Source organism: Gavialis gangeticus, unplaced genomic scaffold, assembly GCF_001723915.1.
Source record: "Gavialis gangeticus isolate Ggan-Ray unplaced genomic scaffold, GavGan_comp1, whole genome shotgun sequence".
NCBI lineage: Eukaryota > Metazoa > Chordata > Crocodylia > Gavialidae > Gavialis > Gavialis gangeticus.
In genome coordinates, this window is record NW_017729024.1 from 135,004,452 (window position 1) to 135,015,645 (window position 11,194).

General features: G+C 44.2%; 1 protein-coding gene across 1 annotated transcript in view; it reads left to right on the top strand.

Annotated features, from left to right (window-relative positions):
• LOC109298121 (interleukin-6 receptor subunit beta-like) overlaps positions 1–11,194 on the top strand; it is a 156,110-nt gene that overhangs the window by 120,729 nt on the left and 24,187 nt on the right. The window contains exons 7-9 of the mRNA XM_019518254.1: positions 4,211–4,421; positions 8,357–8,512; positions 9,477–9,599. Of these exons, the coding sequence (XP_019373799.1) occupies positions 4,211–4,421; positions 8,357–8,512; positions 9,477–9,599 (490 nt within the window). The remainder of the gene's footprint in view (positions 1–4,210; positions 4,422–8,356; positions 8,513–9,476; positions 9,600–11,194) is intronic.

The following is an 11,194-nucleotide window of genomic DNA, read 5'->3' on the forward strand; positions in this document are numbered from 1 at the left end:
GTGGCAGTTATGTCAGCTGGAGGACCACTTAATGACTTTTGGTGAGTTGTTGAGGGCCACAAGGGTAGCCCCACCCCTTGACAGGCACCCCACCACTCAATTGCCATGTTGGGACCAGAAGTCCCACACCTAAACCCTGACCTTTGTCACCAGAAGTCTGCCCTGTGCCCCCAAAAGTACTCCTTTTGGGAGTGGTTCTACCTTGGAACCAGAAAAAATTATCACATACTAAAAATCAAACACCTACTGTAAGATATTTTAATTTTATTTTTAAAAAATTATTTTGTCCTGACTTACATGTGGGCATATATAGAGGTGATCACATAATAGCTCAAAATAAAATTTTATTCTTGTATATTGTGTGGGGGTGCATGTGGGGGGATTTGTAAGGGGTGCATGTGTGGAGGGGATTTTAGAGGGACTGGGAAGGATTTTAGAGGGATTTGGGGGGCTGTGGATGTTTGTGTGGAAGGTGGGGTTTGCGGGAGTGCGGAGTTTGTGGAGAGGTCTGTGGGGTTTGTGGGAGGGGTGTCAGGTTTGTGGGTTGGTACTGGACTCAGGGGGGGTGTGAAAGTGTGTGGGTGGGTTTGGTTGTGGGGTTCGTGGACTCCCCACCCCACTCTCCACCAAGGCACACAGACCTCATCACCTGCTGCAGCAGCAGGTGGCAGCAGGCCCTTGGGGCACTCCTCGCCCATGGCAGGCAGAGCCCCACAGCAGTGCTTGGGCCCTGCTGAATCATGGGAGCTGCGCATGGTGGCATGGAGCTGACCCAGTCAGGCCCACTGGTGCATGCCTTCAAGCCAGACCAGGCTGGCTGTATGCCAGCACACAGGGCTCTTGGAACTGCAGACAGAAGCCATGCACCATCAGGCCAGGCTGGCTCTGTGCCTCCATGTAGGGCTTCCAACACTCTAGCAGGCAACAGTATGTGGAGGCACGGAGCCTGCCCAGCCCCATGATCCACAGACTGGGAACCATGGGGAGTCGCACACCATTGAGCTAGTCAGTTTCTGTGCTTCCATGTGTGGCTCCCCGCTGGAGTACTGGAAGCCCCACATGGAGGCACAGCACTGGCCTGGCCCAACCCAATGGCATGAGGCTCCCATCTGCAGTGCCAGAAGTCCCATGTGCTGGTATGGGTCCAGCCTGGTTTGGCTCAAAGGTGCATGTCAGTGGGCCAGGCCAGGCCAGTTTTGTGCTGCCACATGCAGCTCCTGGGATTCAGTCAGAGCCATGCACTGGAGCCAAGGGGCTCTTTGTGGAGTGGGCCAGGAGCACCCTGGGGGCCCACTGCCTGCTGTTGCTGCTGCACCATGGCAGGGAGGCCCACACCTACCCACAAACCCCACACCCATCCCCACTCCTGCAGGCATGAGCTCCCCTCCCCACTAACCACCTGTCCAGTTGCGCACCATTGCTTGGTGCCTCTACATGTGACACCAAGAGGAAGCGCTGGGAGCCCTATGGAGGTGAAAGCACAGAGCCTGCCCAGTGCAATGGCACACAACATCTGAAAGCCTGTTCTCACCAGCTTTCAGAGGGGCAGCTGCAAGCTGGTAATAATTGTTTTTTGGAGGAGCACCATGGGCCAAATAAAATGGCCTGGCAAGCCAGATCTAGACCATGAGCTGTATTTTGCTCACCCCATCCTAGAATCATATGTGCAATTTTCATAGCTGTATCAAATTAGAGCAGTGGTGCTCAAACGTTTTGGCTAGCAGATCAGATGGGCAGTGCCTAGGGCTGGTGTGGCAGGGTGTCTCACATGAAGGAGGCAAGGGGCAGCTGTGCAGGGAGAGAGGGTGTGGCCCAACACCATGGGGAGGGAGTTGGGGGAGGGTCATGGCCCGGCTCCATCCTGGCTGCAGGGAGGCAAGAGGGCGTGGCCCAGCCCAGATTTGGCCATGCCAGGGGGTGGAGGCCACACGGCTTGGCTCCAATCCACTGTGTGGACTTCGGCAGTGGGGGAGTGTGGCAATGTTAATTGCTGCTGCTCCCCTGCCACCAAATTTCCCAATCCATTGGGAGGCCCACAGGCCAGATGTCATGGCTCTGCAGGCCAGATTTGGCCTGTGGGCTGGAGGGTGAAAACCCCTGCATTAGAGCAGTGATTGATTTTCAACCAGAGTGCTTTAAGAACCCCTTCAGGGTACTGTGATACAGTTGTCACCACTGCCATGGCAGCAGCTAAATAAAACTGCCCCGCATACAGGGCTGTGGCACACTTGCACCCCTCCTGCATCACGGTTCTCTGATAACCCTTAAGCAGGCTGGAGAGCAGACTTCCTACAGCTCTTCCTGGTCCAGCCCCTAAAAGAGACATGGGGGACACTTGTACCTCTGTTTCCAGGAGACACTCTGCAGGGTCAGATAGGGAAGGGCTGCAGTAGCACCCAACTCTCTGGCCTGCTTTAGGCTTATCAAGAAACCCTAATGCAGGATGAGCGCAGGCACATGCCGCAGCCCTTTCAGTTTTAGTGTGCAGCAGGAGTGTGGGACAGTTTTATCTGGCAGCAATGACACCCAGTTGAGAAGCACTGACGTAAAGTTGAATACAACTGGAGATACTGCCATATTCTGGAGGGTGCCACATTATGGAGGGTGCCCTGACTGAAAAGGGTGAGAATCACTGCATTTGAGAGGCTCATAGTCATGTGATGAACTAGTACACCCAGCTTCTTTTCCATCACAACTATTTCCAGCCAAATGTTCCAGCTAATAGCAGAACTTCTTGTAACTTGTTACCAAGTACGTGACCTTTCATTTTGTACTGTTAATCTCATCCTGTTTCTGTCACTCCAGTTCTCAAGATAATTCAGTTCTTCCTGTATGACATTCTGACCCTCCTCTTAATTTGCTGATGGCATGGAATTGGGAACTAATATCCTCAGCATAGTTCCAGTCATACCAAGGGCATTAACTAGTAAGACTGGTCCTAGCAGTGATCCCTCTTCCAATGTGATAGGTCCCCATTCACCACAACCCATTGCCATCTTTCCTCAACCCAGTTTCCTTCTCCTGTATATTAACTAATACATTCGCAAATGGTGCTATAGCAAATATCTTACTGTAGCCCAGAAAAAAGGAGATTTACTATATTTCTCTCATCTAGAAAATGTTATTTTGGTAAAATCTACTTTTGATAAGATTTTGTTCTTAATCCCATTTTCCATTTAACATCATATACTCAATTATTCTTTACTCGAAGACTTGTTCTAAAGCTTTGTACAATACTGAGGTCCAACTAGCAGGCTAGTCTGAATGGATTCCCACTTCCTAAATGTAGGTGCTATATAAAAAGCCATCCCCAGCATAAAAGAAATGCAAAACTCTAGAACACTTGGTTCAGAAGTGACACTTTTTATTAGATCAACTAAGAAATCACAAAAAAAAAAAATCTTTTCTGCAAGCTTTCAGGCACACACTCCCTTCCTCAGGCTCAGGGAAAATTAAAGATGGTAAAAAGTCCCCAAATATATACCCCCAACATAATATATTTGTTAAAAATGCCTATGACCAAACCTGAGATCATAACCCAGTGCATTAAGCTTGTGTGGTTAGTGTTTAACTTTCACCACAGTTGTGGTTTCCATTTTCATACCCTCATTGCTATGATCTCTTCTGGGGATTACTCTGTTGATTGTACTAAACAACTACCACCTAACAAATAGTATCAATAGATACATGACATTTTCAAAATGTAATTTAAGTTACTGAGGCTCACCCTTCCCAACAGAAGTCCAGATGACCTATAGAATCTAGGAAGCTAAACTGATTATCAACATATATTATAATTAAACACCTAATTCTCATTAACTTTCAAGTTCCAAATTATCAGACTTGCATTTCCAGTGGAGTGTACAGAAGTTTATAGCTGCTTTATTACTATTAGCATTAATTGGATATTCCTAGACAGTTCCAATTAAGCAAAATACATAATCATGCGTTTAAGCTTCATTGATTCCTATGAAACTTAAGAACATTATAATTTTAAGCAAGTGCTAAATTAGTTCCTACTTCTTGAATCTCCTTTTGATGGACAACATTTAGCACAATGAAATTTTGTTTCTTGACACATACTTTCATACATGACTTATAACTTACCACTTTGCAGCAATGGTTGTAATTTGATATTTGTAGGATATAATATTTGATATTTGTAGGATATAATGGCTGATTGTTCAGTAATAATTTATTTTTATATCAGACAACACAAAACAGGAACGTCATTGGATACTACGTTAATGTTGAGAGGATACCCAACAGTTGCAACAAACCACCAAGTCACATCAGCCTGACAGAAGAGAAACTGCATCTAAATCTCTCCATGGCTTATTATAGGTTAAATATTTCTGCCTATAATGCAGCAGGAGAATCTCCACAGACCACTTATATTGTTCCAAATTTCACTACAACAGGTACTTTTATTACTTATTCAGTAGAGTACTGGTAAAGAAATTTCACAAGTGTTCTTCTTGGGCAGCTGTCTTCTGTCACAAAAAGCCTTTGGTGAAATATATTATTTCTCTCAACTCTTCTTTTTAGAGCTTTTATCTTTGCAGGATTCCAGGATCCTTCATCTCTCCAGGATTCTATGGAAACTGACCAAGAGCCAGTTTAATGAAACTATGAAAACAGTTTGTTTCATTTATCATTTACCACAATGTAGTTAATGGCCTGCAAGGATGAGGACACTCAAGGAACTGTCTCACCACTTCAAACAGGAAATCTGAAGAGTTAACTGTTAACCAGACAGGTGTATTTCAGCTAGGCTGTTGAACTGATTAACTAATATTGCTATGTATTTCCTATACTATTTGTGCTCTGATGTGTTTGTAGCTGTATGCAGTCTATATCAGTGATTCTCAACCTGGGTACTGTAGCACACCAGGGTGCTTCCAAGATTTTTTCAAGTGTGCCTTGACTTAAAGAAAGGGTGCCTTGAGTTTAAAAAGGTTGAGAACTACTGATGTAGATGAACACTAGAGAAAAGATGTTTAAGAACAGACAAGTACAATCTAGCACCTTGAATAATTAAAATTAAGTTTATGATGATTTTTTTCTCTAAGCATTCTTTATTTTCCTATCTTCTATCAAATTTCACTTAAGCACAGTTGAAATATAACACCAAAGGGGGAAGGGATTAAAGATATGAGATCCTTCCAAACAAAAAACAAAGAAAGTGTGACAGGTGTGATGATTTCTGTGCCTGTAGACACCCGCCTAAATATGCGTAGCACATTTGAGCCCCTCGATGGCCACGTATTTCCTGCTCTGCTCTGGTTCTAGAGTACCCTTCCTTCACTTTTTTCCTGCCACACCTTTGATGTACTTGGTTGATTTTGTTTGAAGGGGAGGTTGCCCCAGGGTCCTAGAGTGAGCCCTAGTCCTTCTTTCTGCCAGCAGATCCCTCCCAGACTCAAATCCTGTCCTCCTGACCCATCCATACCCAAGGGCACCTCTTGCCTTACGGGCAATTCATGACCTCCAGCTGCCCTCATAGTCATGCCCATGCCTCACAGATGTTATTGATCAATCACTCTCATCGGACCTCCTTCGGCGTCAGACTTTCCAGCCTCCACCTTTTAGCTTCTTCTAGCTGGGCCCTTTGTAGCCCAGGCCCACTGTGCTAACCTGGCTTCTCAGGCTCCCGGCCCCCTGGGCATGGTGCCCACCCTTCTCAGGCTCCCGGCCTGTCTGGCTACCACCTGTGCTAGGCTTCGGCCTCTTTCTAAGCTTCTGCCACCCTTTTGGCTTAAGCCCGCTCTGTGTCCTGAGCCTGGGCCCCTAGCAGGACTCAAAACACTGGTGTGCCCCTGGGACCCTGATGTGGGTTAGCCAGAATGCATCTTTCAGGTGCCTTGCTGTAGCCTCCTTACATGCCCCTACAGCCATACCCAAACCACTGGTTAACTAGAACACAAAACATACAAGAAATTACTTCAGCTCAAGGTTTCCCTGCTCTGGGTCACTGTCCCACTGCCGGGCCACCCTCCCACTGTCCAACTCTGTCATGGGCATACTTGGCACGCCTGCAGTTTCCCTCTTCTCACGAGCCTGAGCTGACAGGAGCTCCTCTCTTGGCAGAGTTCAGGGCCACACTACCCGTCTGCTTCAGGAAGCCAGGTTCTAGTCTCTGGGCTCCTCTCCCTTGCGGTGCAGTGCTCCCTTGTCTGGCAGCAGGTGGGCCCCTTAATTTTAATGAGCAGCTGACAGCTCCCTTTGTTGCTGCCCCTCCTGCAACTAACCCCTGGTTAGCTGCAGGGTCTCTTTCTGCTGCCTTTTTTCCCTTCAAGTAACAGGAGCCCCAGGCTCCCTGTTCCAATGTGCTATACACATTAATGTGTGTAGATCAAAAATGTTACAAACTGTAATAACATATACTCTCATCTTGATTACTATAAACTCTTCTCTCTGGCCTCCTGGCAGTTATGTTTCTCCCCTCTATTCTCTTCAAAATACAGCTAAGATTCTTTCTGTCCTAGTTCCTGACCATTGTTTCCTCATTTTCTACAAGATAATTCATGCTTTTTGTCCCTACCTTTGATGGGAGAAAAGAGAAATCAGACACTTTTAAATATCACAGTATACAGCAGCTACTGAATGCAACTACACAGTTCTTGGGCAAGAACAATATCTTCCTATGCCTAAGGCCTGTTTGCTTTGTGCAGTGCCATTTATAACAGGACTGGTACATATAGGTGCTAACAATTTAAATATTTAGCAGTAGAAGAGTTACTGTTTTATAATATGGTTCAGTCTAAGTCATTCGCTGTTAAACACTTTACAGTTTGAATGAATTTATTTACTGTTAGGACAGTTTGCTCTTCTAGGGCAGGATTTCTTATGGGCCAACAAGCCTCTAGCTACCTCTATCACTGTCCCACTGATGTGTCTGCTGTTAACTCTTCCTAGCATTTTCTATCCACCACTAGAATTTTCTAGCAAGTCAAGAATTTTCAGTACTTCACTACATTGAGCAATCTTTCTGTCTCTGAACCTTGACTACTTTAGTTTTCACCCATTTTCCTCTACGTTTTCCTGACACTGAAAAATATATTCTTCCAACTTCAGTCTTTTTTATAGTATCATTCTATTGGTAGTCATTTGTTGACTGAATGGATCAACTTGGAAAAACTTTAGGGGGTCCAGAGAAGAGCCACCTGTATGATCAGGGACTGGCAAGGCAAGTCATACAAGGAAAGGCTGAGGGACCTGGGCCTCTAACCGTAAGAAGAGAAGGTTGAGAGGGGACTTGATAGCAGCTTACTGCTATATCAGAGGAGCACATCAGGAGCTCAGTGAACAACTGTTCACTAGGGCACCCCCAGGGAAGACCAGGACCAATGGATATAAACTCCTGGAAGGCTGCTTCAGGCTTAATACCAGGAAAAACTCCTTCACAGTCAGGGTGTCCGGACTGTGGAATAAACTCCCTCCAGAGGTGGTGCAGTCACCTACCCTGGAGGTTTTCAAGAGGAGACTGGGCCACCTAACCCCAGTTGTCTTCATGCCTAGAGTGGGGGCTGGAGCTGGACCCGATGATCTGCAAGGTCCCTTCCAGCCCCTAACGATCTATGAATCTGTGAATTTAATCTTCATTACTGCTTTTAGACACTTATTTTCCATGGTATTTTCTGTCTCTATTTCATCCTTTACTTTGTCTCACATGAAGGCCTGGCACATTCAAGTAGCATTACTGGTATGATACAGACACTGAGTTTCTTTCCCAGATGTACTTTGTCTTGGAGCAACCAGATAGTCTTCAGTTACTCTACTTAACTCTGCCTTAGAACAACTATCATACTGCATTTCAGCTTGAAAAGCTCTCTGTTCTATCTTTTGTCAGCCATAAAGTTTCCCCTTATCCATGTCTAACAAGTTGTTGTTCTTCCCTCTTAATTCAAGCCAGTTACTCTGCCTTATTATTAAGGGGGTTGCATCAGATTTAATTTATACATAAGGAAAAATTAGACATTTTTCCTCTGAATCCTCAAAGGTTAATGTGACAGTCACTCTTTGGCCAAAGGTGTTGAACATAACAGCACTCTATTCAGCAGTTAACTTCTGCTGAGGACAGCTGCTGCTGAGCAAAACAAACTCCCTCTCTCTCTAAAGTCTCCCCTTTGTGTCTCCTCTTTGCTGGCTGTATGAGATGAGGCCACAACCAGAAATCAACCCTGCTTTTCCATACTCAACACTGCAAAGCAGCAGACCCTAGGCTGGCTTGAAACTTTTTAAAAATACATCACCACCACTGCTTTAAGTACTGGGATGATGACTTCAGTGAAAATTCTTTAAAAAGATTTACTTTGCTTTTTATTGATCTATAAAATATTATATTGTTCCACAGTGCTGGGCGAACTCAATGCTGTACCACAGGGAAATAATACTGTTATCACCTGGACTCCAGAATACAATCCACAATGTTTTATAGTTGACTGGGGCACCGGTAAAGAAGATATGCACATGAAAATAATCACTAACCCAGTGGAAAATTTCACACTAGGTAACATCAGCTTTCTTCCACTGGTTGTTCAGTAAGCATGCATGAAATACGTTCTTTTGTTTCATTCATTTTAAAAGCCAGAACGCAGCTGAAAATCTAGGGAAAGCCCTGCTCTACCACCATTTTGCACTCCTTCTTCTGCGTACATAGGTAGATTAAAGGCCCAATTTCAGATATGCTGAATACTCCCAAACAACATACAAACAGCAACAGTCCTCAGTAGGAATTTTTCTGGTCATGCTCAGTAAAGAAATGCAGCTATTTTACCTTCTCTCCCACTCCCAAATCCAGAACATCCTTTCACTACTCGTTCTGGTAAAATTTGCTTCCACAAGTGATCTTGCAAAAGCTTCCCACTAGGTGACATTTCATCTCTTTTTTTTTTTTTTTTAATTTGTCCTTGTCATGTCAACAATACTTAGCTTGCTAGGCAGCATATCTTCCTTATGTGCAAAGAGCTTCTGTTCAGAAAGAGTTTACAGGACTTTCATCCTGCCTATTGATTGGGATCACATAGGTGGCTCTGGCTAGGATCAATCAGGATTAGCTTCAATGTACATTGGAGGACTTCTGATCTGAGGTTCATAATTGAAATGTTATCAGTAATTCATCTGCTTTTTTCCTTTATCCTCTTATTGCTTGCACTACCTGGTTGTGTCTGATTTTTTATAATGCCAGACAGAAAATCCTTGAACCAAGAGGTCTACAGACATTTTATTTTCCTGCTTCTGACATGATGGCTCTGTCCTTACAAAGGCAGACAACAAATAAAGTTGATATTCTATAAAAGTCAGGCTGTGTTACACTTTTTTTCTGATTTATGGGGAAAAACACACCTAAGTGTCATCAAGTCATTCCCTCACCTAAGACAGGACCAAGCATATTAAAAAATTACCCAAATCTTGACGTTTTTTTCTTGTTCAGGAGAGAATCAGTCACTGATTCAGCTTTATTTGTCTTCTAGGCCATCTGCAACCATATGTACTGTACAAAATAATGGTTCATGCATCTGATACATGTCAATGCGAAAATTTCATGCAACATGAAAGGACATTTGGAGCCACTCACTTCTACTCAGTTGAAGGAGGTATTTCACAGTCCCTGTTTTATGACTGATGAAAAGGAAATGGGAGAAGAAAAACTCCTAGAATCACAAATTTCTTTTTTGGGGTGACTTATTACCATACTATTCTCCACTCAGTCATGCCCCTGATCCAAGTTGGAATGCACTGATGTGAGCAAATATTGTATTGCTCTCTGATAATAGGTACCTTGTCTCTGTAGACAAATTTAAGACAAAAATGTATCCCGGCTCACAAAAAGGGAGGAATTGGTTAACAATGGGAAGGTGGAAGGCAGTTTGGGTAACACTGACCAGAAAATGATAGAGATCAAGATCCTAAGGGGAGAAAGAAAGAAAAGCAGCAGAGTAAAGGAAATGGACTTCAGAAATACAGGCTTTAGCAAACACAGGGAACTGGTGGGCAGGATCCCCTTAGAAGCAAGTTGGAGAGGTAGGAGAGATGGCTGTATTTTAAGGAGGGTTTTCTAAGGGCACAGACACAACCTATCCTGATATGATGAAAGAATGGGAGGTACAATAGACCAACCTGGTCACACAACAATCTCTTCAGTGAGCTGAAACTCAAGAAAGAATCCTAACGAGTGGAAGTTTGATCATAGTACAGAAGAGTATTAGAGTATCACATGGGCATTCAGGGAGAAAATTAGGAAAAGCAAGGCATGATCTGAGATGCAGCTGACAAGTGACGTAAAAGACACTAAAAAGGGATTTTACAAATATGTCAAAAGTAAGAGGAAGACCGAAGAAACCAGAGGTCCCTCATGGAATGCAGAAAACAGTCCAGCTATGGCTGATACAGAGAAGGCAGAAATATTTAATGCCTTTATTACTTCAGTCTTCACAAATAAAGGAAGCTGCCAGATGACAAATGCAGTTGACAGCAAAGATGGGGAAGGAGACAAAGCCCTAGGTCAATGGTGGAACAGGTCAGGGATTACTTAGAGAAGCTAGATGTTTTTAAATTGGTAAGACCAAAGGGGATACATCCTAGGGTACTGAAGGAATTGGCCAAGGTAATTTGAGAGCTATTAGTTATCCTCTTTGAGAACTCATGGAGGTCAGGTGAGGTCCTGGACGACTGGAAAAGGGCAAATAGTGCTCAATTTTAAGAAAAGAAGGAGGAAGATCCTTTAAGAAGGAAGATCCAGGGAATTAGAGACCAGCTAGCCTGACCTCGATACCTGAAAAGATCATGGAGCAGGTCCTCAAGGAGTCTGTAGTGAAGTACCTAAAGGACAACAAGGTGATCAGAAACAGCCACGGTGGATTCGCCATGAGCAAGTCAAGTCTGACCAACCTGACTTCTTTCTATAATAAGGTGACAGATACTGTGGATGTGGGGAGAGCAGTGGACATGATATAACTTGACTTTAGCAAGGCTTTTGACATTGTCTCCCACAACATTCTTATTAACAAGTGAAGGAAATACAGCCTAGAATGCGTATGGCTACATAACTGGTAGGGGTGTATGAAGCATGCTGTATTCGATTTGGATTTGGATTCAGCCCAAATCGGGGACAATGATTTGATTCGTTGATTCGGATCACTGTCCCCAATTCAATTCGGCCGAATCTGAAGATTTGATGCTGATTCAGAGA